Source organism: Schistocerca serialis, chromosome 5, assembly GCF_023864345.2.
Source record: "Schistocerca serialis cubense isolate TAMUIC-IGC-003099 chromosome 5, iqSchSeri2.2, whole genome shotgun sequence".
In the NCBI taxonomy this organism is placed as follows: Eukaryota; Metazoa; Arthropoda; class Insecta; order Orthoptera; family Acrididae; genus Schistocerca; species Schistocerca serialis.
Window position 1 is genome coordinate 509,391,104 of NC_064642.1, and position 27,227 is coordinate 509,418,330.

The 27,227-nt window shown below is 37.4% G+C and overlaps 1 protein-coding gene across 1 annotated transcript in view; it reads left to right on the top strand.

The window, feature by feature from the left end:
• The window catches only part of LOC126482033 (dynein axonemal heavy chain 6-like), a 1,073,010-nt gene that overhangs the window by 877,342 nt on the left and 168,441 nt on the right, over window positions 1-27,227 (top strand). Inside the window, exons 117-120 of the mRNA XM_050106005.1 lie at window positions 16,661-16,901; window positions 17,051-17,251; window positions 17,600-17,698; window positions 18,194-18,351. Of these exons, the coding sequence (XP_049961962.1) occupies window positions 16,661-16,901; window positions 17,051-17,251; window positions 17,600-17,698; window positions 18,194-18,351 (699 nt within the window). The remainder of the gene's footprint in view (window positions 1-16,660; window positions 16,902-17,050; window positions 17,252-17,599; window positions 17,699-18,193; window positions 18,352-27,227) is intronic.

Consider the following 27,227-nt stretch of genomic DNA (forward strand, 5'->3'; position numbering starts at 1 on the left):
TAAAACTGTCTTTTGCCCACTCAATAAAACACGGTCATTACTGGGAAGTTTGAGAGATGACCTTGGTTTGAGGAAGGCCGTCATATACCAAATTCTCTGTGAGCATGGGAAGTCTTATATCGGACAAACAGTACGCACCATCATAGATCGTTGCCGAGAACATCAAAGGCACGCTCAACTGGAATATCCAAATAAGTCGGCAGTAGCAGAGCACTGTTTGTCCGAGAAACACAAGATGGATTATGAATGTACCAAGATCCTGGCTCAGACCTCGAAATATTGGGCCAACGTTATAAGGCAGGCTATCGAAATCCGCACCAGGGAAGATCTTATCAACCGAGATTGCGACTGCAATCTCAGCTAGACTTGGGACCCGGCATTGAATGTAATTAAGAAGACTCTCAGCAAGAAGTACAAACTGGCGACCAGGGTGGATGTAGCAAGCACATCAACGCTACGACAGATTCCGACACCCACGGCTTCGAGACCGCCGGAGCACGGGCGCGGACGGCGAAGAGATCGGTCCGCGGGGGGGAGGGGATTTAAATCGGTCGCCCGCTCTCAGGAGCTCAGATCGTCACCGCACCGGACGATGGCGACATGTTTGATCGCCAATATATTGTGCCCGATGGACACTATGAACCGGCAGTATACCCGTGGACTTTTCGGGGGGTAGAGGTCTGTTGACAAATGCAGCTGTGGCGAGTATGAAATCGAAGCTCGAAGCCATGGGTTGTTTAGACGATAGACCCCATAGTGGCCGACTGAGCACGAGGCGTAATGCTGCTGAGACAGTTCAGGAAGAAGTGGAGACTGTAGCGGGTTCATCTATACACGGGGAAGTCAGCGCTCGTGCAGTCGCACGTCACACCGGCATTCCATACACTACTGTTTGGTTGGCACATAGATGTACTCTCCGATGCTATCCATACAAAATCCATCGGTATCATGAACTGTTACCTGGCGATTTAGTGAAGTGGAGGGCATTTACATTGTGGGCATTTCAAAAGATGGCGGAAGATGACGATTGGTTGAGTAACGTGTTGTGGACCGACGAAGCTCATTTCATGCTCCGAGGGTCTGTCAACGCCCACAACTGCAGAATTTGGGCTACCGAAAATCCTAGAACTGTCGTGGAAAACCATTGCATGACGAGAAAGTCATGGAATGGGTTGGATTTACCACATCTACTGTTATCGAGCTTTTTTCTATGAGGAAATGCATGATTCTCGTTTTGTAACTGCTACCATGATGGGTGAGAGGTATGCCGATATGTTACAGAATCGCTTCATCCACAGCCTGGCTGATAAACACCTGCTGGACCGCACAATGTTTATGCAGGATGGTGGTCCACCCCATATTGCTAGACATGTGAAACATCTCTTGCGCTTGTCGTTTGGTGATGATCGTGTGCTCAGCCGCCACTTTCATTATGCTTGGCCTCCCAGGTTCCCAGACCTCAGTCCGTGCGATTACTGGCTTTGGTGTTACCTGAAGTCGCAAGTGTATCATGATCAACCGACATCTCTAGGGATGCTGAAAGACAACATCCGACGCCAGTGCCTCACCATAACTCCGGACGTGCTTTACAGTGCTGTTCACAACATTATTCCTCAACTACAGCTATTGTAGAGGAATGATGGTGGACATTTTGAGCATTTCCTTTAAAGAACATCATCGTTGCTTTGTCTTACTTTGCTATGCTAATTATTGCTATTCTGATCAGATGAAGCGCCATCCGTCGGACATTTTTTGAACTTTTGTATTTTTTTGGTTCTAATAAAACCCCATGTCATTCCAAGCATGTGTGTCAATTTGTACCTCTCTATCTACATTAGTCCATGATTTATTCAGTTTTCAAATTTATACTGACTTTTTGGTCACCCAGTACATCACTCTACCATAGTGATAAATTCCACCACACAGTTCAAAAAGCAGAAAAAGCCACAAAACTCATTTTATATGACAATGGTAAATCCGAAATGATTTTCAAGTACCATTTGCAGCCTTTGTATGGATATGCAGCAAGTGATATTTATGAACTGAAAACTGTGATGATTGTAGGTGGATATGCAGCAAGTGATATTTATGAACTGAAAACTATGCTGATTGTAGGTGGATTCCTGCCTGTGGAGATGAAGGCTTTGGTGTAGCCTTGAAGATATTGACATATGATTTACCTAATGTCTCCATCAAACTGTGATTCATAGTATAACCCATTACAATTTGTTTTATAGCAAACTGTTTTCCAACTAAAATCTATGCCAGCATATTGATGATACTGTTAAAAGTTTCATCATGTGTTCATGCACATTAGTTTGTTTCACATGTTTTCATAACACCTTTTTAAAATGCTTAGAAACAGTTTTTGCATATCCTTTAACATCTAGCTTTTTTGAATTAGTACACTTTCCTTGTCACTGCCAAAATTTATTTAATGATTGGCTGACAAACATTGCATTGCCTGCGTATTCATTTTGAAAATGGTTCATTTCCATTTATTTGTGAAAACACCTTTGAAATTATGAAACAGTCATACATAAAAATTTCCATAATATATAACTGTATAAGTACAATATCAAAATTTTTTACAAACGTCTCTATGGTAATGCCTCTTCGTAGCCCTATAGAGATCTAAGTTTCCACCTACATCTGTTTTCTCTTTGCAGTAGAAAGCTGTCAAAAGCAATGCCAGGTGTTATGAATTTCCTTAAGTTGTCTTTATGGTGGGAGTGTCTTAGTAGCAAAGAATAAATGTATTAAAACTTCATTCATGATATGTCATTTTCTCATGCATCCCAGCATTGAGTTACATCAACATACATAACGTGATAACTTATACCTATGGCTGACATTCCATCCATTGGTTATATCACGAACATAAATTTCTAAGTTTTAAAAGTCATAAAAATTTTCATTAACTGGGTTCTATTACTATAGTTTGTTTGTTAGCTTCAACTTATCTTCATTCACATCACATATACAAATTAATTACATATCACATTTTTATGACACAATACAAGCATATGATACATTTTTGCTTCATTTTTTAGAGAGGCTTTTATCACTTATGGGAGCTCAACTCTTACTTATGTAGAGGAGGAAGGAAAAAAATTCGAAATAGGACTAAAACATTGGACATTGCTGGCCTAGCTACGCTTGGTGCCGCCTCCTCTGTTTGGAAGGGAAGAAAGAAAATACTCATCTACTAGTTTAAGGATTTATGTGGAAATGTTACTTGTACCAGCATGGACTAGTTGCCAAGAAACTTTTGCTTCATTGAAATAATGTGTGCAGACTAATCAATGATGAAGTGTTAGGTTGTTTCTTCATGTACTATTGCTGTTTACTTCAAATAACATGTAGCTTAGTGTGAGATGTAATGTTTTAACCATTGTATACTTATCTTTCTCAAATACCTGGAAATTCCATTATTCAAGCTTTCATGTGTTTATTAATTGGTTTTTGTAAAATCTCATGCTTAAATGTTTATGTGTACTCTGCAGCGAATAGGTAGTGATAATTGTCACGTAGACACACTGTGACAATGCATATTTCATTTCTCATTTGCCTTATGACCTTTATTGTAAGTATCCTTAAAATGAAATTGTTTACTTGAGGAGCGGCCCATTTCATTATTTGGTACTTGCTACTCTCGACGTACTTCTCTTCTTCTGTGCCATGACTATGCACTGGTCGCTGAAAGAAAAAACTTAAAAGTAATTGCTTTTCGTAGCTCGGTAGCCACTGATACATTTGGTCATTGCATACTTCCGCAGATATTTCCATATTTTGATTAAATTCATTGACATTTGTTTATTCTGTTAACCTTTATGATCATTTACTCTGCAAAGAAAATTATTTGACATCTCTCACAGTATTTTGTCGTTAGTCCCTAGCTTACACCTCTCACATAGTTTTTTCATAATACTTCCTTTCGGTTGTAAATATTGTATATAGCTTAGTATTTAATTAAATCTGTGTTTACATATATTAATAGCATCCTTAGTTTCATAGACAGTAGATGTATTTGCGTAGTATTTGCGTTTACTTTGCATTTAGGTTAAGTACACATTGCATTACTATTTTGGTTGCGCCTTCAGCCAGTCTGTTGTGAATGTGCACAGGTCAGAGTCTCCTCTCTTACTACTGACATCAGAGCGTATTGTTGAGTGCACGACAGCTGAGTCATAAGCTAATTTTGTTTATACTTTTGCTTCGAAGGAAGCGGTGTGATACTTCTCATTGCTGTTAATTTTTATGCTTATGTGTACAAATCAAAAGGATTATTTATGCCTATACACATTACTTTATCTTAAAATACACTCCAGAAGAAAAATTACCCTTAGAATTATGTACACTATGCACAATTATCTTGCAATAAAAAAAATTGTTACCACGCTTCATCTTTTCTATAAAGGGTAGAGACCCTTGCCTCTTCCTGTTTTCTCATAGGCTAATCTCTACATCCCACGATACAGTATTTTGGAAATTACATACGGTCGTGAATAGAGTAATTGCCTCTTCTTATTCAGTTTGTCAAATTTTGTTGATTTAGGGTGATTGTTTCCACTTCTGCCCAGCAAAATATGAAGCATTATCAGTTAGTAGTACCTTTGGTTTACCTACTCTTCTCAACCAGTCTCCCTCAACTCTTTTTCTGATATTTGTGGCTGTTGCATTTTTAATGACATACATTTTGGCATGTTTATAGAAAATGTCGTATAGTGCTACTACATACATATTTTACTCCTCCTTTACTTCTTGGATATGGATCAGCTATGTCCAGGGATACAATATCTAGAGGGTTTTTGTGCGTATTGGGTGTAGCTCAGTATATTTTGACACATTGGACTGTTTTGATTTTTGACATATCACACACTTTCTTAATAGCTGTAGGACTCGCCTTCTCAAATTTGGAAAACAACAAAGTGTTGCAATTTTTGCAGTGCATTTTCTCACTCCATAAAGTCCCCAATCTTCATGTGTGTGTCTTATAAATTTGTCAATATAATCTTCAGGAATACACACAGATACCATTGATCAGATTTTTCATGTTTCCTATGAAACAAAAGGCCTTTTACTTCTCATACCATTTACTTTTCTTGCCACCATCATCTTGCTTAAGGTTTTGCCTGACTTTACTCCATCTGTGATCTTGCTGTTGTATATTTTCATCTGCTTACAAAACTTATGATAATCAGACTGTTGTGTAGTACATTGCAATAATAACGTTTGGATTTATTCCTCTAAATCTAGAGTCGTAGCCTACACAGGGCATCTGCAATATCTTTCTGACTTCCTTTAACATAAATGATCTCAAAATTGAATTCTTGTAAATATAGACACCACCTAGCTAATCTACGGAGTGATAGTTTACATGTTAAAAGAAATGACCATGACTGGTGGTCACAGTAAACTTTGGTATTCTTGCCCCACAAAAGATATTCAACCTTTTTAAATTGCCCATATTACAGCTAAACTTTCCAATTCTTACACTGAGTAAGGCCTTTCTGCTTCTGATAACCTGCGACTAGCAAAACTGATGACCTTGAGTACTTCCTTATCTTCTTCCTCTCGCAACTGGAATAAGCATGCCCTCAGCCCTTGAGATGAGGCATCTGTGCATAGTCAAAAACTCTTGGACATGTCAGGGTGGCTAAGAATGTTTGCTTTGACTAATGCCTGCTTAATGTTATTAAAGTCCTCTTAACACTTATCATCCCATAACCAAAGCTTATTTTTTCCTAACAAGTTGAGCAAAGCATCACTGTTCATCAGTTGTTGTGGTACGAATTTATGAAAAAATAAAGCTAGTCCTAAAAAGGCTGGCATCAAGTTTTTTCAGATCAGGTAATATTCATTGTTCTGACACGCCGGTTGTGGTGGTCTAGCGGTTCTAGGCGCTCAGTCCGGAGCTGCGCGACTGCTACGGCCGCAGGTTCGAATCCTGCCTCGGGCATGGATGTGTGTGATGTCCTTAGGTTAGTTAGGTTTAAGTAGTTCTAAGTTCTAGGGGACTGATGACCGTAGATGTTAAGTCCCATAGTGCTCAGAACCATTTGAACCATCTGACACAACATATCCTAAAATTTGACTTGCTCCTTACCAAAACTAGACTTTTTTTAAATTGGATGTTACTCCGTAATCTGCAAGTTGAGAATTTTTCCGGGTTGTATGGCCATGATCCATGGAACTCTTCAACCCCTGAGAATTCATCCAAGGCCATGTTGGACATCTTTGGAGGTGGTCCTGGTTGTGCTGAGTCTTGCCGACTGACAAGTCGGACGTCGAAGAGCAGCCTAAATACCGTGGAAAGTGGGCATGGTCTGGATTGCACCTGATAACAGAGATAAACATTGTCAAAGATAAAATTTTTTGACTATCGATTATAGTACATCAAAGATAAAAACTTGTCATCAATTCTGTAGTGCCACAGTCCTTATATCACTGAGTTTCATGGCTTCTTCTTTTCTGTTAAAATTATCCCCATGTTTATATATTTTTATGGCTTCTCTATACAGCCGTGGATAATAGTTCGTCATAGTACATAAAACTTCAGTTTCTGAAAATTTCACTATGTGATCACCTGCTTGAAGAGCATGTTCCACCACAGCTGATTTGTCTGTTTTCCCTAGTCGGCAAAGACTTTTATGTTCCTTCAATCATGTATTCACACTTCTCTTTGTAGTTCCAATGTAGACCTTGCCACACGTACACAGAATCATATATACACCACTTGCAGACAGGGGGGGACATTTATTCTTAATGGAACGAAGTGCTTGGCCTATTTTCTTAGTTGGTCTGAAAATCGGTTGAACCTCGTGTTTCCTTAGAATCTTGCCAATCTGATCTGTCACTTTTTTGATGAAAAGTAGAGAAATCATGTTATTCCATCGCTGTGTCCTATCGTTGTCCTTAGGCCTCCTGTTATTCGGTCGCAAAATGGGTACAGTCTTCAGTAGTGAGTATGTTCTCCCTACACACGGATGAGGCATACTCTGAATGAGACCATCAATTTCATCTTGGGGTATGAGGTCCCACTCCTCGATGGCAGCTTCACTGAGGTACTGAAGATTGTCAGGTGGATTCGGACACTGTGCAATGGCCACCTTAACTGGTCCCAGGCATTCTCAGTTGCATTCACATCTGGGGACTGTGCTGGCCAATGCATTAGGTTGGTGCATCTTTGAAGATACCAAGACACTGCTACAGTATGGTGTGGTCTTGCACTGTCATCAACTGGGATGAAGTCAATGACTTCACATCTTTAGAGCCTTACAGCCATTTGTAGGATGACATGGAGATATTAGGAAGCACTTAAATTGTTGTAGACATGAATTGGAGGTGTCTGCCATCCCATCATTATTGCCACCCAGAACATTACTCTGCCATCTTCAAATGGATGGCCTTTCTGAATGTATAGGGTTCCTGTCACCTAGAATTTCTCCAAAACCCAGCGCATCTAGTGTCCAGTCGCAAAACAATCCCAGTCTCATCAGCGAGTATGACATTACTCCATTCTGCAATGGTCCAATGTTGATCCGCAAGATCCTAGGTCCTTTGATTGTGTCAGTTCCATTCGTCCAATGAAAAAATTTCTCATTGGTCTTCTGGGATGAAGACCACCCTAATGCAATCTTCTATGCACTTTTTGGTCTGAGATAAGAATCCATGTTTCCTGGGAGATGTCATTTCCAATTTTTCTGGCAGTTAATGTTGGTTGTCTGTGAGCCCACTATTGAAATAAAATGATTCTACATCGGTGTTGTCATATGAGGACAACCACTGTGAGGTGTATCATTCACATTTCTCATCTCTCTGTAGTGTCTTCACACCCTAGACACATCACTGTGAGTGATGTGTAACTGATCGGCAACATCTTGCTTTGTATGACCTGCTGAAAGTAAACCTACTACCCTGACTCTATCAAAGTGTTGTATGCCTCCACATGGCGTGTTACTGCATCGCTGAACACAAACTGAATGAAGTAGTTGTTGATACTGGACTGCTCGCTGTATGGTGCTGCAGCAGTGGTATGTTTACATAACTGGGAAACGTCCACAAAGCAGGCTAGTAGTAAATACTATTTAGTAAATGGGCTCTAACTGGATAATGCATGAAGTGTGTAGGTCAATGAGGCCTTTAGTATTGTAGACTACAGTTTATGATAGTATTCCAAACTTTTGTTGAGCAGTGTAACTGTCAGCAACATCCAGTTATTGTACTCGCCCTGAAGTGGATTCTTGCAAACTGCAAGAGTATATAATAATAATAATAGTAATAATAAGAACAATAATAATCTCTTAGGTTCTTCAGACATATAGAAATTGGTTTACCACTTGGTATTTCACTTGGTTAATATTACGGAAAACAGATAATCAAAAATTCAGAGTTCTTCCCCGAACTGCTACAGTATTGTTCAAAAACTAAATTCTGCTGTTCACATTGAAAATTTTATGAAGTTTTCCACATCTGGGGAAGAGTATGGACAGACCCGAAGACTGTGCTGACTCACAGACACGATTCTTCTCTAGCTTCCTATGAGGGCAGATTTCATTCATGGACTTGGCCAGAGTAAGGAACATCCTGCTCAGAACAGCTCGTAAGTAGCTGCTTCTAGTAACTGCACACATTTTAATTACAGATACTGATTGTTGTCTTCCCATTTTAATGTGGATTGTGGCTGAAAAATTTGTGTTATGATAGCCAACAGCTACACTACTATAAGGGGCATTCAAAAAGAAATGAGCCAGAGGCATAATTACAGAAACCAGTGCCTGTATGTTAGAAGTATTGACCCTGGCTATTGAGACACTTGTCCCACTGTGACAAAAGGCTGTGAATGGCTGTCCCATAAAATTTAAGGGCTGTACATCGTCATCCACATGAGTGCAGGAAAGGTTATGCTGACATTCTTCTTTGACCAAGATGGCCCCCATCTGATTCCTTTCCTGCAGCATGGGACAGTGGTGAATGCCCAGCATTACTCGCAAACCTTGACCAACCTTCGCCAAACAATCAAATCAAAACGACCAATCAATCTCACCCATGGGGCATTCTGCTCCATAACAATGCAAAGGCTCATACGGCCAACACAGTCGCTGCACTCCTGCAGAAATTCAAATGGGAGGTTCTCAGCCACCCTTGATACAGTCCGGACCTCTCTCCCTGTGATTACGCCATTTTTGGTCCCCTTGAAAAGGCACTGAGAGGCAAATGATTCACCTCAGATAGCGACATCCAGCTGTACATGCAGAACAAGTTAACATCGCAGCCCCAGGGTTTTTATGAGACAGTCATTCACTGCCTTGTGTCACAGTGAGACAAGTGTCTCAACAGCCAGGGTCAATACTTCTAACATACATGTACTGGTTTCTGTAATCATGCCTCCAGCACATATCTTTTTGAATGCCCCTAATACATTAAAGCGTAAACTGTAAACAATATTAGTATTTCCAGACTGTAAGTCAAAAATGGGAAGTAGACAACATACACAGATTCTACTAAATTTTGTGTAGCATTTGGTTTTACTGAAATTACTCAGTTAGTGTTTTGAGTACAGAAAAATAAATCTAATAAAGCATACTACATGAAAAATTACAGATTTCTGCTGAATTTTGGACTTTCTTCTTTTCTTTCCTGCTGCCCATAAAAAAACTGAAGCAATAACCCACTGTTTTTTATCTTTTTTATCTTTTTTCTGTACTACAGTTTAATGATAGTAAGATTTATATAAATTATTGTTACTTTATAAGGAACACCCTGCTCAGAACAGCTAGTGCTTGCAGCTGCTTCTAGCAACCTTACCCATTTTGATTACTGAAACTGATCATTGCCTTCCCATTTTAATGTGGATTGGAGCTGAAAAATGAAAGTGATGTAATGTGTGGGAGCACTAGCCACAGACAACTATCAGAATGGTTTGGCAGTTCAGACTGAAATGGTATGCTGCCCTAGTATCAGCATAATTAGCTGTTGAGTGGGAGGGCCAGGATATGACAAAAAAACAGAAATAATATTTCAAACACCATTCACAGTTAAATAACATAGTTCAATAAATATTTATTTTAAAAGATCACTTTACACATTACTTACAATGAAATTATTTAGATCTTGAGTGTAAACTTTTTCCAAAAGAATACAAGATCAAATCCTGAACTAGAACCTTTAAATAGGTGCCACTGCAGACAGTCACAACCTGGTGGACCAAGCTGCCATAACAGGACGTCCCAACAGGACACACAGGCATGGGTAGACAAGCAGTTACAATCAAATCACTGCAACAGACTAAAAACTAAAATTACTTTTTTTCCAAAAATTAAAATTCTTTAAAATCTTAACAAATGGCATAGCAGAAAAGTCAGGTAAATATTAAAAACAGTTTGTATACTGACAAGGTATGTGTTTCAACTGTATGAGTTGTATTTGGATGAAACTCGTGTCAGGCTTATTTTAGGGAAATGTCTAATTTTCAAGTAATAAGGTCAGTCATACTTTCATGAACCATATTTCTGTTTCATAGCAAACGGCAGTGCTACTCCCTAATGAAAATGAACTGCGCAGTATACTGTTCAGTACATAATGGAGAATACTGTATAAACACTACCAGGCACATGTATTTTCATCCTTCAATATGCGTAAATACATACAAGCATATTACATAAATAGATGCATAATTAAACATACAAATGTTGTATTCATTCAAGTTCAGTATATGAAAAAACATTTCAACAAATACTGTAAAATGGGATTTCTATATTGGTGTATTTTGCTGCATCATACTGTAGTGTTTGTATGTCACAATGAGGCATTCCTACAAAATATTCCAGGCAGAACTTTTGAGAACAAGACAAACAATCAATAAAAGCACCATCTTCACAATGTTTGATACCACAATCGCTATTTCCTGCTTGTAACATTGATTTTAGTACACTATTGAAATTCATTCAGTTTCCTCTGTCATATATCCACAGATCTGCCATGTATAAGTGATCATGTCCTTGAAAACTGATGAAGACATCTGGTATTAAATGACTAAATAAAGTTTCATTATTAATACTTGTCAAGTAATTTACCTTGAGATGCCTCCAAATAAATTCATTTCTAGTGTAATCTTCGTACCTGCAAACAACAAGTTGATATTGCCTGAAAAAGTAAACATCTAATAGTGGTTTGTGGCAGAGGGAGGGGGGGGGGGGGGTATTTTTGTGCATGTTCTTGAAATATAGTTCCATCAGTTTACTCAGTCCAAGATTCAAGCAATATTATGGTGTTGTCTTTTACATCTGTAATGAAAATATTCTTCAACCAGTGGATGACATGGTTTACCAGAGGTGCTAGCATCAACAACTGTGTTAAAAGGAGTTTCTCATGTTATTAACTGTCTCACTTTTGGTCCACATTGTCCATTTTATTCTTGAAATCAGATGTACATCTTTGTATCAAGAAATCCAGTAGATGACGTATTCAAATGAACAGTATAAGAATGGGTTACAGATGAAATAGATGTCACCACAACATACTATTTTTTTTCCGCATTTGATAATGTTTATCCATTTGCCATTTCATATTGCAACTGATCTTTATTGATAATATTTTTCTTACTACACCCATTGCCTGCAATTAAGGCATTGCCCTTGTGTACAAATGCTGCAGCAAATTCCATGATCTGTTTTCATTTTCCATTTCTTTTATAGAAACAAATCCTGTTGTTTTTCAGGAATGAATGTGGTTTTTCCTGTAAATCTACTTACAAAAGTATTTGATGTGAGGCATTTACAATGTGTGTGTGTGTGTGGGGGGGGGGGGGGGGGGTAGGTGGTTTTTTTCCAGAAGTAAAACTCCAAATCTTACCACTTTATTAACTTCTTTGCAGTTGTCAATGTATATTTTCTATTAAGTTTCTTTTTTATCTTGAATAGTGTATGGATATAATTCCTTATATCCTTCTGTAGTGGTTTCTTTCAAATCATTTCATTCAGCTCTGTGTGGTGATGATGGTTCATACTAGCTTGTAGAAAAAATCTTTATCATATCAACTTTCAGTTTTTACTGCACCGTAAACACATTCATCCTGAAAGGTATTCTCACCATCAACAACTAATATATCAATTACAGTCAGAGATATTTTTCCAAAGAACTTGTCATTAAAGAGTTAGAATAGTGTATTTGCAAAATAAATCAAACAATATACTTTATTAATATTTGTTAAGAGCTGGCGTCCGGTACATTTGTTTGCTTCTTTAATAATCTCTATGAATAATAATAACTGTATTCAGTGACCTTTAGTGGAAATTTATCAAACCTTAGTGGAAATTTATCAATGCTCCGCAATATTGAAATGGCATTTTCCTGAAGCAGAATAGGGAAGGAAAAAATTTTCTCTTGTTTTTATATATAAGTGCAAGCTCAGTCACTCTTAGTTAGTCACAATATGATAGTCTGTTGTAGCAACCAGACATGTTGTGTAAGTTGTGTTTAAATTATAATGATTACTGGCTTAAAATAATAAATGTGATATTTGTTATAACTTTTGTAATTATTTGAAATCTAGCTACTCACAGTGTGGATAACAGCATAATTTTTTTCTTGATGTATAATTTGTTACAGACAGTATCCAGTGATGTCAGTAGATCACATACTGTGTTTGTCATTAATTTGTCTTTGCTCATAGCAATCAGAGAACCTGAGATTAAAGGCTGATCATTTTAATGTATCTTGCATTCATTCCATGCAAAATATGTGCAAATGATTCGGTCATTCACCTTTGAACAAGGTTGCTCTCAGTCTTCACTCATATCAGATGCCAGCCCCCTTTTAATAATTAGATTGTCTGCCATCTTACAATGATGTGTTGTCCTCCTGAAATTATATGCATAAATTAAAATAAAAAGAGAGGTGCAACATGTGAACACCACAACTACAGTCAGGAACACACAATGAGCCCAGTAAATATCTTTCACCCAAATATGACTTTTGTAGTTGAAAAACCTACCTTGTGAACTTGGCTTGGCATATATGGCCACAAATAATCTAAACCTTGACTTTTTAAAAATTCTTTTTATTTATTTATTTATTTATTACATATTCCATTAATCTGTATTGTGATAAATGACAAGGATGTGAAATGAGTCATGATTACATAACACAAATATAATACATGTATATAAAATGACAAAAGTGCACCATAAAATGATGAGTATGCTTGACAGTTAAAATCAAATCAAAGGTATAACTCAAGTAACATAAAACAATTACTGAAAAAGAAAATATAGTAATTGTCCAACTTAAACAGTTAAGATGAGTCGTGGCAAAACACATTAAAAGAATATAAATACCAATGGCACTACAATTTACAAAAAACAATCATTGCTTTATCTTCAGGTATTCATCAAGATAGTAGAAGAAACAAATAAAATATGTACTGAGAGGTGACTGTTAATATTTGTTACTTATGGAAAAGATTTCTGCAAGAATATCTTGGATGAACACCGCTCATGATTCTCACAGCTCTCTTATGTGCAGTAAATATTTTTGTGGCTAAAAGCTGGTTACCCCACAATATTATGCCATAAGACATGATAGAATGAAAATAACCAAAGTAGGCAGCTTTGATAGCGCTCAAGTCACAAATGGCGGTGATTACACAAATAGCATAAGTTGCCACACTGAGCCTTCTATGGTGGTCTAGGATACGCACAGACCAGTTCAACTTGCCATCAGTTAGAGTGCCCAAGAACATGGATGATTCACAGCTTATTATATTTAGTTTACCACAGTTTAAGTAGCATACTTGATTTTTCTGCTGAGAAGTATGAAATTGTATAAACTGAGTTTTTTCAGTATTTAAGAGTTAGTCCATTGCACTTAAACCAGTGTAGGATGTCAACAAATACAGCATTATATTTATTTTCTAGGCCATTGTTAGTTCAGCTTTCAAGCAGAATAGTGGTATTATCAGCAAAAGGAGTAAATTTACACTTGGTGTCCATACAAAGTGGGAGACCATTGATGAAGGTAAGAAAAAGCAAAGGTCCCAAAATTGACCCTTGAGGCACTCCACACTTTAATGTGCCCCAATTGGATGAGACGGGACTATCATCGGCACCATTAATTATTATCTTCTGTTTTCTGTTTTGTAGCCATGATTCAATCCACCTACCTATGCTACGTGCAAGCCATAATAATTAGCCCTCTGTAAGAGAATGTTGTGGTCTACTGAGTCAAAGGCCTTTGACAATTTACAGGAGATTCCAGTAGGCGAAATTTTATTATTTATTGACTCTAAAATTTCATTAGTGAGAGAAAAAATAGGTTGCTCAGTTGATATGCCTTTTTGGAAACCAAGTTGGTTTCTGTTGAGGATGCTGTGGTTGTTAAGATGTTCTATAATTCTTTTATATGTTTGTTTCTCCAATACTTTTGAGAAACTACTTAGTAGTGATATTGGATGGTATTTAGCTAAATTGGTTTTGTCACTCGTTGTGAAAAGTGGTTTCACAACGGCAAGCTTTAATCTCTCTGGGAAATTCCAATATGCTACTAGAAGGCTTCTAGTTTAAACTGCACTGATCATAATGAAATGTATTACATATAACTAAAAAAAGCTAACCCAAGAGTGAATATCTCCTTGAGGTTTAATGACTATAAGAAATTCAGGATGGCAATGACCAGCTGTGCAGTAGAATTTACATTGATTTAGTTAACCACAATTATATGATAGTGGCATATAAGAGTATTTCAGTGACATATTGCCATTTCTGAACTAAACTACTTGATGGAACAAGTCTTAAACCACCATACAATGCACCATAATGACACAAAATCTAATTCAGACTGCACAGCAGAAACACACAAAAATTGGGAAGCAACATAATTCTTATGATTAACGGTAACCTAAGATTGAAGCAGCTTTTCTCTCCAAAATTACATAAGAGAATATATTTGACTAATCTTATTAAGCACAATGAAATCTACACACAAACACTAAAAACAGTTCACTCAACAGCTTGGTCTCAATTCATGTTCAAATGTCAGTTACAAAGTACCGAACATGCACAGGGTACCATGTGCAGGCTTTGCATTGTATTCACTCAAATTGACAACTTTCATCAGAATGCAAACACAAACAGAATCAATTACCATTTAAATTTGTAGTATTTCCTACAATGCAATCAAACAAGCTGTTTTTTATAGTCAGTCTAAAACTGAGTCAAATGCTGGCAAAACACAAAAAAAGGTGCAGTGCCATGTTACACAAATAACAGAATGCTTACCAAATTAATTGTAGTCTTGGCAAATATCCGGGCAGGTTAATACATGCACTTCCTGTTTCAGGTAGCTGACAACAAAGTGCATGAAATCCAGAGCAAAGCGTTCCACCAACCAGGGCCACAGAACACATCCCAATAACTAAGTGCATCACCCGGTACACAATCCTGGGTGGCCTACCACCTAAAATACATTCAAATTGTCACAACAACTGGCACCAGCTCACCACTCTTGAACTCAGTATTGCTGCTGACTACCTGGTGCCTGGCCGAGCCGTCACTTTGCAGCTGCCGCTGGCTGGTCTGAAACTGTCCACTTGACCCCCTTCCGCCATCCGTGCGTGTCCTTTAGTATCCCCACTGTCACTCTCAGTCAAACCCATGACTCCCATTGAGAAATAAGATTGACAGAATCCTGTGCAGCTTACAGACCAATTACAGAGTGCTTAACTATATTTGTCTGTGAGGTAGGGAAGGCCATATCGCTTTCCCAGGGCATGCTGTGGATTGTCCACTGTGGTGTAGCAGCTGCAATTTGCTCACTGGTGATGGATTTAATTGTCTATGGAAACTGTAATTTGTTAAGACATTCCATGTATTAACAGATAGGAACACTCTCTGCTGAGGCAGATTGTTCAAAACCATGTATAGCCTTGTATGTGTTTAATGAGCATGTTTTCAGCATAAAGTGTTAGTTCCTGTTGAAGAACGTGTTCTCGTAACTGGTATTTTTAATCCTGTGATTTTTGTCATCTTTGGGAAGACATTAAGAGCATTAGTAGTGTTAAACATGATTTATAGAATTATTGGTGCTGAGAGAAGATGAAGTTACAAAAGAGGTACTGTCTGTTATTAAGATTCAAGATTTTCTTTTTTGGGCGCTGTAGCAACTGTTCATGATTTTTGTCAATGTTAGGTAAATAAAACAAAATAGTAAACTGGAAAAACAGAAGGAAGTGAACGGTAAAGATGGCAAGAAAGTTCAAGAGGAAAAGAGAGGTAAATAATGAACAAAAAAGTTGATATGGAATGGGAGTTCAAACATGTAATGATGTGAATGTAACTCTCTCAAATGTTAACTAGAGGTTATGCCTCAGAGTTAAAGAAAGATCGCACTGGGTCACCAGACACGTTAGCTAACATGAAAAAAAAGAGAAGAAATGTAATTTCATATAGATATGAAATGTGTATTTGTAATGATCTTTATTTATGAGAATGATCATTTATAGATATCTTCTTATGATTTTTTTATTTTAACTTCAAAGATACTATACAAAAAAGCATTTTTTATGTTATTTCAGTCATATCATTTGTGAGGACAAGCTCTCAGTCAATAACATGAATACCTCTCAAATTAATTTATCACTTCCTTTTTTTTTATTTTTTAGAACTGTCACCTTGCAACTTCATGGATGTTATCTATGGAAAAAATCATCATTGGTTTCTCAGAGAATCCAGAACAAGTTAATCCTGATTTCCGCTTATTTCTCAGCTCAATGCCATCAAAATCTTTTCCTGTGTCTGTTCTGCAGAACTCTGTAAAGGTTACAAATGAACCACCAAAAGGTCTTCGTGCAAATATAAAAAGGGCATTCCTTGAACTTACAGAGGATTTCTTTGAAGATCACCGTAAGTTTAAATAACATTTCTACTTGTATTAGTAATAATTCAGTAGCTGATACAGTTTTATTGCAAAATATTAAGATAGTTTACATTTGCATTGCTGTGTGAATTGTAATGAGAAAAAAATATATGATGAACTATCGTAACTTTTCCAGCACTTGGTCCAGACTGGAGAAAAATGATATTTGGCATTTGTTTCTTCCATGGAGTAATTCAAGAACGTAAGAAGTTTGGTCCACTTGGCTGGAATATTACATATGAATTCAATGACAGTGACAGAGAGTGTGCATTAAATACAATGAAGATGTTCTGTGCTGAAAACTCAATTCCTTGGGATGCTCTTGAATATATAACTGGTAACAAAAATATTTTTCATTGTAATGCAGACAAAATTTTTTCTTTTTCCTCTCATGTTTTCTGAAGTGATTCATTGATGGCATGCTCTTAGGCATACAGCAGTGTTATTGATTTCTTGTTATAGTCAATATTTCAACTGATCAAAATATTGTACATAAAACAGAACCAACAACCCACCTCTATGCGCAAAAGTACTGCCTTTTTTTAATATAAGCACTGTGTATGAATCTTTAAAACCACTGTTAATTGCCTTTGCCTTTTTTTCTGACTCTAAAATACTTTTTGAGTTTTGCACAATCTAATTGAAGCACTTATGTGAAATGAAATTAATATCTGTATTGCATTAGGGGAAATAACATACGGAGGCCGTGTTACTGATTCATGGGACCTGAGATGTCTCAAAACAATACTGAAAGGATTTTTCTCACCAAAAATTTTAAAGTCAGGTACGATTCATTACATTCTCCCTTTTGCATCTCTCTACAATAATGTTATCATTTACAGTATTTATGAATAGTTGTATGTATTACTACATAATTACTCTTTTTTTTGCTATTTTCAAATTCTTGGTATAAACAAAACCAGTAGCTTTATTTAGAAATAAATGTTACATTTCAAGCTTTAAAAAGCACAAAAGACTTACTGGAAAACAGAGAGGCTAAATATCAGTTTTTATATCAGAACAGCAAAGCTAATAATAACAACAAACTCATTATCACAGGTGGAGAGAGATGTCTCCTACAAGTTTCTCTATTTTATGCATGCTTTCTCTCTTCACTTTATCTCTCTTGTTTGTTTCCATTTCCAGTAAAAGGAGCGCTGGATATGATGGATTAAAATTTAAAGTTTATCTTCAGTCTTTGTGATGGTTAAGAATCATTAATTCCAGAATTTATATTTGTGGCTTTTTTGTTTTAAAATCGAGTTGTTTGATTTCACAGGATATATTTATTCCGCTTCTGGTGTCTACTATTGCCCTGAATCGGAAGATTTTTCGACACTGGAGCAGTACAGAAACTTTATAGACCAACTTCCAATTATAGAGGAACCAGAGATTTTTGGAATGCACGAAAATGCAAATATAGCTTTTCAGGTAAATGCACAAGACTTTGCACTCTTAAATTCAATGAATAAAGTGGAAAAAGGAGAAGGAAAGATAAAATTATCAATAAAAACAAAAATAATTTGCCTTTATATATGTCTGCTTGTGTCTGTATACGTGCAGATGGATATATATATATATATATATATATATATATAAAAAACAAAGATGAGGTGACTTACCGAACAAAAACGCTGGCAGGTCGATAGACACACAAACAAACACAAACATACACACAAAATTCAAGCTTTCGCAACAAATTGTTGCCTCATCAGGAAAGAGGGAAGGAGAGGGGAAGACGAAAGGAAGTGGGTTTTAAAGGAGAGGGTAAGGAGTCATTCCAATCCCGGGAGCGGAAAGACTTACCTTAGGGGGAAAAAAGGACAGGTATACACTCGCACACACGCACATATCCATCCACACATACAGACACAAGCAGACAGGAATGTTTCCTTCCATTATATATATATATATATATATATATATATATATATATATATATATATATATATATATATATATATATATATATATATATATATATATATATATATATATATATATAATGGAAGGAAACATTCCACGTGGGAAAAATTATATATAAAAACAAAGATGAGGTGACTTACCGAACGAAAGCGCTGGCAGGTCGATAGACACACAAACAAACACAAACATACACACAAAATTCAAGCTTTCGCAACAAACTGTTGCCTCATCAGGAAAGAGGGAAGGAGAGGGGAAGACGAAAGGAAGTGGGTTTTAAGGGAGAGGGTAAGGAGTCATTCCAATCCCGGGAGCGGAAAGACTTACCTTAGGGGGAAAAAAGGACAGGTATACACTCGCACACACGCACATATCCATCCACACATACAGACACAAGCAGACATATTTAAAGACCAGGCGAAAAGCTGTTGGTTACAGCTGGGTTATGTTGGACTTGGGTTGGTAGACAACGATGTGCATAAAGGTTAGGTGGTTGTGTTGCCGCCAAAACACGTTAAAGGACGGAGAAATTCCGGAAAATTTCGAAAAAACTGCATGTAGTATATTAAAAGGAGTGGTATTGTGGTGGCAGATTATGAAAATGAGGCTAACAATTGTCTGACGAAGAAATAATGACGTTAAAACCTGTGGGAAGCGGCTAAAATTTATAAGTGCGAGTGTATACCCGTCCTTTTTTCCCCCTAAGGTAAGTCTTTCCGCTCCCGGGATTGTAATGACTCCTTACCCTCTCCCTTAAAACCCACATCCTTTCGTCTTTCCCTCTCTTTCTCTCTTTCCTGATGAGGCAACAGTTTGTTGCGAAAGCTTGAATTTTGTGTGTATGTTTGTGTTTGTTTGTGTGTCTGTCGATCTGCCAGCACTTTCATTTGGTAAGTCACATCATCTTTGTTTTTTATATATATATATATATATATATATATATATATATATATATATATATATATATATATATATATATGTCTGTGTGTGTGTGTGTGTGTGTGTGTGTGTGTGTGTGTGTGTGTGTGCGGGTGTATACCTGTCGTTTTTTCCCCCTAAGGTAAGTCTTTCCAGTCCCGGGATTGGAATGACTCCTTACCCTCTCCCTTAAAACCCACATCCTTTCGTCTTTCCCTCTCTTTCCCTCTTTCCTGATGAAGCAAAAACTTTACACAAATGAAAAATGAGCTTTGCACTACACTATTTGCATGCTGAAATAACCTTTACTTGTGAATATACAGTGGAATTTTGTTAACACAATAATTTGAAGTTTATAGTAGATTATAAAGAGAAAACACAGATGTCCAGCATCTGTTCTAGAGTGATTCCTATAAACTTTTTATTTGGCTAATGCGGAAAAGGATTTTCATCCTACTGATACCAAACTTTTCTTCTTCTTCAAGTGGACAGCTTTTTCCTTAAGAATCTGATGACCATTGTGGTAAACATTCATTGATCATGTCTTAGGTGGAACAGCTGTTGAACTTTGCAAACTGCATCGAACCATGACTTTTTCTACATAAAGCACTTGTCTTTTCAGTTTCATTGGAAATAACATTCCACAAACCTTTTTCTTTATTTTAAGGACTGAAGTGTTCCTCACATTTTTAGCTTACATTGGCTAAGATACAGATTGGTGAATCAACATTCAGGAGATTCAAATTATTGAATAGAGATAGAATGTACAGTCTGCATGATGACTTTTCTGAGATCATTTAACCTGCAGAATCAGGATTTTTCCTCTTGATCAGCTGATCATGCAGTGGTAATGAAGTTCGTATGCCACTTTTGTTTTCATTCTATTGCTGCCTTGTACATCAGTAGTAGCTCACAATGTATACTTCCAAATGTTGTGAAATGTTCAAAAACTCAGTTTCACAGCAGAAGTTGCACTGTTATTTCAAAATTAGTTATATTTTAAATACACAGCGTGGATATATTGTTTTATATTTGTGTAATGATCTGGCACATGTCTGTTTAATGCTCTGGAGAACTTCACATAACAGAATATAAGCAGCAAATTGAAGACTAAAAATGAGCTTCCCTTGAGACATGGTGTTGAAATTAAATACTTGCATAGGGTGTCAAAGAAGACAATAAAGGCAAAGATTCAAGTATCTTGCAGTGGCTGAAAATTTAAATAATAATGTCATGTAATCTGCATTGGACTCACTGAAATAGTACAGTAGTCTATTGTTTCAAGAATTTTAATGATTTGAATAGTCAGTGAGAATATTTAAGAATTAACTGATTTCTAGTGACATTATAATTCACACTTCAGAAAACTAAAAGGTCCTTCTGAAGACATGTCCAGCACTAGGTGTCATCTCTCTAGCTCTACAGATGCTAGTAGTTTTTCTTGTCAACCTAGTACCTCAGTATTAGCTCACAATGTATACTTCCAAATATTGTGAATTGCTCAAAAACTCAGTTTCACAGTAGAAGTTGCACTGTTATTTCAAAAATAAATTATATTTTAATACACTGTATGGATATATTGTTCTATATTTGTGTAATGATCTGGCACATGTCTGTTTGATGCATTGGAGAACTTCACATAACAGAATATAAGCAGCAACTAGAAGACTAAAAATGAGCTTCCCTTGAGAGGTGGTGTTGAAATGAAATACTTGCATAGGGTGTCAAAGAAGACAATAAAGGCAATGGTTCAAGTGCCTTGCAGTGGCTGAGAATTTAAATAATAATATCATGTAATCTGCATTGAACTCACTGAAACAGTAGTCTATTGTTTCAAGAATTTTAATGATTTGAATAGTCAGTGAGAATATTTAAGAATTAACTTATTAGCATACAAACGTCTGTTTTAACTGCTGCATCAGACAAGAAGACATTGATAAGTACATGGCAGCTGCAGCATAAGTAAGGATTAACGTTTCACCCATAGCATTAATATGATCAATAGGAATCATTTGATAGAAGGTAGGTTACAATCGAGGGTGTTCCTCTGATTTATGAAGATTCTAATCCACTCTGCTATGTTGGATAATGAATATACTATTTTTTTTCAAACTTCACAAATACCTTATATAATTTAGTTTGTGTTCAGCTGTCTAAAATCTTGAGATAAAGTAGACAAATTAGAAATTAGAGTGAAATTGTCTTATCGAATTGGTGGTTCCTGTTTGCAAAAAGGATTACAGGTTTCTGATTAACTACATACCCATTCAAGGTTGCCACAAGTTTCCCCAAGTGAAATTCCCTGATATTTCCATGATTTCCACACAAGTTTTAGCAGTTTTCCCTGACAAATTTTGAGGTCTCAAGGGTATGTAAAGACATAAATTGACCAGAAATGTAAGGACTTTCGTGTTCTCCCCTTTGTGAGCAAAAATCTTAAGAACTAACATCAACACCTTTTATAATGAACTGTTTTTAGATGGAGAAAGCAAGACAAATGGTATGTGTGTTTCATTAAGACCACTGTCATTATTTCAATAAAACAAAACACATTTGGTGACAGAAATACATATTTCCTTGGGAGTCATAAGACAGATTTAAAATATGTTCACTGATTTCAGTAATAACCCCAGAAAAAGTAGGCCTCAACAAGAGTAAGTATGTCTGCATTAGTTCTTGCAGCGAGATCATTACAAGGATTCAATATAGCTCTTCCATAAAGCCAAGAGTTTTCATGGGTTGTTGTTTGTATTTGATCTTCATAAATGGAAGAAATGATGCCTTGAAGTGGAAGTAATGTGGGCACAAATTGCCAGGCTTAATGCTTCCACCTCCTTCTTCTAGATATGTTCCCTTGACAATTTTTAACAATGATTACACTCCTGTGTATTTGCGTTGTCACCAATTTGCAGCCACACGTTCACTGCTAGATGCATCTGTGTGATGCGTCACCACAGACTTGAGCTCTTCACACATGCTCTCATCTCATCCACCCTTGTTCCCTTAGGTACAACTGGTAAGGTCTGCCTAAAATCGTCACAAAAATGGGTTTTAACACCACCAATGGGTTGATCTTTTCGTCAAATATCTCTAAGCGTTATACCAAATGCTTCTATTGCTTTGCGATTCGCCACGGTGCACACATCCCATATTATTAACGAGCAACCACATAGAACCCTGGCTTTGTCAATGTTCCTAGAGAAGTCACATATTGTGTGTTCACCGATAACAAAATCTGTCAGGATTTTAAACATTGTATGAGCAGTTTTACCACTGGGTAACAAAGTGGCTACTATTCCCAATGAAGCCATAGAAACAACTATTTTTCTTGGGCTCGTAATTATGCCAACATGATTTTAGTGAGGAATGTTTTTCCTGTCCCACCAGGTGCATCCAAAAACAGAATTTCTCCCTAATTATTGTTGACACTCTAAAAACGCCTTCCCGTACTGCGCACTGTTAGATTTTGGGTGCCATTTTGCAAAGTGTCCACAAGTTCTGCTGGATTATAATAGCTTATTTCCTTGCATATTCTCTGTTGATGTGGTTAGCAAGCCATAATGCAGGAGAGGATTTCCTCCTAGAGACATAACCAAATATTGAATGGTAACCAGGTGTTGGTAAAGAGTAGTTACACAATCCATCATTCAATTCACTTTTAATGTTTTGTCCAATATTCCTACAGAAGTCTTCTAATAGTTTATCCTAGTATTTTTGTCCTAACACTGTGGCATTAGAAAGAGTATAAAATACCAGAAAAATGGCAAACAAATGACACAAATTATGTGTACTGTCACTAATGCAAATTTCTGCCAGAACATCATCATCATCATCATCATCATCATCATAAGTGTCACTCAAGGAAAGCATCTTGGTAAGTAGCGTATTCAATACAGTTAACTGCTTGCAGATTGGTAAAAGAAGTAGGTCCCCCTCACTGTACGTAGAAGCAGGTGCAAGCAGAAATACTCAGCATTGTTTGGATGAATCATGTACACTCTTCCAGTAAATAAGCCGGGCTCACCATCTACAGGTCTGACATGCCTTCTATGATTGAAGACACTACACAGTTTGTCATAAATATGATGGAACTTCATCATACAACAGCGTCTTCACAAAATCATCCACTTAACAAAGCCAAAAGTATAGCAGCAATGCTGTTTGTCTCAGGTTTTGTATATGATCTGTAATATTTTCAGTGTTAAAATATATTCACTGTCCTCCTTCAGAGTGTGCATTTATCACAAGTGGGTGTCTTTCATGAACAAGGAAGTTCATAATGTTCCTTACTGCCTGTGAAATGCTAATGCATCAGCCCAATTAATACCTTGTGGCTTTGTTGTGATCATTTTTCAATGCAAATGTGGTTCTACCACTGCCTGCTACTGCACACTTCAAAATTAATGTTGTTGTTGTTGTGGTCTTCAGTCCTGAGACTGGTTTGATGCAGCTCTCCAGGCTACTCTATCCTGTGCAAGCTTTTTCATCTCCCAGTACCTACTGCAACCTACATCCTTCTGAATCTGCTTAGTGTATTCATCTCTTGGTCTCCCTCTACGATTTTTACCCTCCACGCTGCCCTCCAACACTAAATTGGTGATCCCTTGATGCCTCAGAACATGCCCTACCAACCGATCCCTTCTTCTGGTCAAGTTGTGCCACAAACTTCTCTTCTCCCCAATCCTATTCAATACTTCCTCATTAGTTATGTGATCTACCCATCTAATCTTCAGCATTCTTCTGTAGCACCACATTTCGAAAGCTTCTATTCTCTTCTTGTCCAAACTATTTATCGTCCATGTTTCACTTCCATACATGGCTACACTCCATACGAATACTTTCAGAAACTGCTTCCTGACATTTAAATCTATACTCGATGTTAACAAATTTCTCTTCTTCAGAAACGCTTTCCTTGCCATTGCCAACCTACATTTTATATCCTCTCTACTTCGACCATCATCAGTTATTTTGCTCCCCAAATAGCAAAACTCCTTTACTACTTTAAGTGTCTCATTTCCTAATCTAATTCCCTCAGCATCACCCGTCTTAACTCGACTACATTCCATTATCCTTGTTTTGCTTTTGTTGATGTTCATCTTATATCCTCCTTTCAAGACACTGTCCATTCCATTCAACTGCTCTCCCAAGTCCTTTGCTGTCTCTGACAGAATTACAATGTCATCGGCGAACCTCAAAGTTTTTATTTCTTCTCCATGAATTTTAATACCTACTCCGAATTTTTCTTTTGTTTCCTTTACTGCTTGCTCAATATACAGATTGAACAACATCGGGGACAGGCTACAACCCTGTCTTACTCCCTTCCCAACCACTGCTTCCCTTTCATGTCCCTCGACTCTTATAACTGCCATCTGGTTTCTGTACAAATTGTAAATAGCCTTTCGCTCCCTGTAATTTACCCCTGCCACCTTTAGAATTTGAAAGAGAGTATTCCAGTCAACATTGTCAAAAGCTTTCTCTAAGTCTACAAATGCTAGAAACGTAGGTTTGCCTTTCCTTAATCTTTCTTCCAAGATAAGTCGTAAGGTCAGTATTGCCTCACGTGTTCCAGTGTTTCTACGGAATCCAAACTGATCTTCCCCGAGGTTGGCTTCTACTAGTTTTTCCATTCGTCTGTAAAGAATTCGTGTTAGTATTTTGCAGCTGTGACTTATTAAGCTGATAGTTCGGTAATTTTCACATCTGTCAACACCTGCTTTCTTTGGGATTGGAATTATTATATTCTTCTTGAAGTCGGAGGGTATTTCGCCTGTCTCATACATCTTCCTCACCAGATGGTAGAGTTTTGTCAGGACTGGCTCTCCCACGGCCGTCAGTAGTTCCAATGGAATATTGTCTACTCCGGGGGCCTTGTTTCGACTCAGGTCTTTCAGTGCTCTGTCAAACTCTTCACGCAGTATCATATCTCCCATTTCATCTTCATCTACATCCTCTTCCATTTCCATAATATTGTCCTCAAGTACATCGCCCTTGTATAGACCCTCTATATACTCCTTCCATCTTTCTGCTTTCCCTTCTTTGCTTAGAACTGGGTTTCCATCTGAGCTCTTGATATTCATACAAGTCGTTCTCTTCTCTCCAAAGGTCTCTTTAATTTTCCTGTAGGCAGTATCTATCTTACCCCTAGTGAGATAGGCCTCTACATCCTTACATTTGTCCTCTAGCCATCCCTGCTTAGCCATTTTGCACTTCCTGTCGATCTCATTTTTGAGACGTTTGCATTCCTTTTTGCCTGTTTCACTTACTGCATTTTTATATTTTCTCCTTTCATCAATTAAATTCAATATTTCTTCTGTTACCCAAGGATTTCTACTAGCCCTCGTCTTTTTACCTACTTGATCCTCTGCTGCCTTCACTACTTCATCCCTCAAAGCTACCCATTCTTCTTCTACTGTATTTATTTCCCCCATTCCTGTCAATTGCTCCCTTATGCTCTCCCTGAATCTCTGTACAACCTCTGGTTCTTTTAGTTTATCCAGGTCCCATCTCCTTAAATTCCCACCTTTTTGCAGTTTCTTCAGTTTCAATCTACAGGTCATAACCAATAGATTGTGGTCAGAGTCCACATCTGCCCCTGGAAATGTCTTACAATTTAAAACCTGGTTCCTAAATCTCTGTCTTACCATTATATAATCTATCTGATACCTTTTAGTATCTCCAGGGTTCTTCCATGTATACAACCTTCTTTCATGATTCTTAAACCAAGTGTTAGTTATGATTATGTTGTGCTCTGTGCAAAATTCTACCAGGCGGCTTCCTCTTTCATTTCTGTCCCCCAATCCATATTCACCAAAATTAATATGAGCTTCAAATGTTTTAGGTAATATCAGTGAATAGTGCACAATCCATCTATTATTCAAAACAATTTCTTGGTCATGTGATCTTATCATAGCTGCCTCGTATCACTAGCAGTCGAGATGACAGGCATCTTATCCACATGGCTGTAAGGGATCGTGCAGCAATGTCTCGATCCCTGAGTCAACAAATGGGGACGTTTGCAAGACAACAACCATTTGCACGAACAGTTCGATGACGTTTGCAGCAGCATGGACTATCGGCTCAGAGACCATGGCTGTGGTTACCCTTGATGCTGCATCACAGACAGGAGCACCTGCGATGGTGTACTCAATGACGAACCTGGGTGCACGAATGGCAAAACGTCATTTTTTCAGATGAATCCAGGTTCTGTTTACAGCATCGTGATGGTCGCATCTGCGTTTGGCGACATTGCGGTGAACGCACATTGGAAGCATGTATTTGTCATCACCAGGCCCACCAACCCAAAGTTTGGTACAGATTTATTGATGACATCTTCATGATCTGGACTCACAGTGAAGAAGAACTCCAGAATTTCCTCTCCAACCTCAACTCCTTTGGTTCCATCAGATTCACCTGGTCCTACTCCAAATCCCATGCCACTTTCCTCGACGTTGACCTCCATCTGTCCACATCAA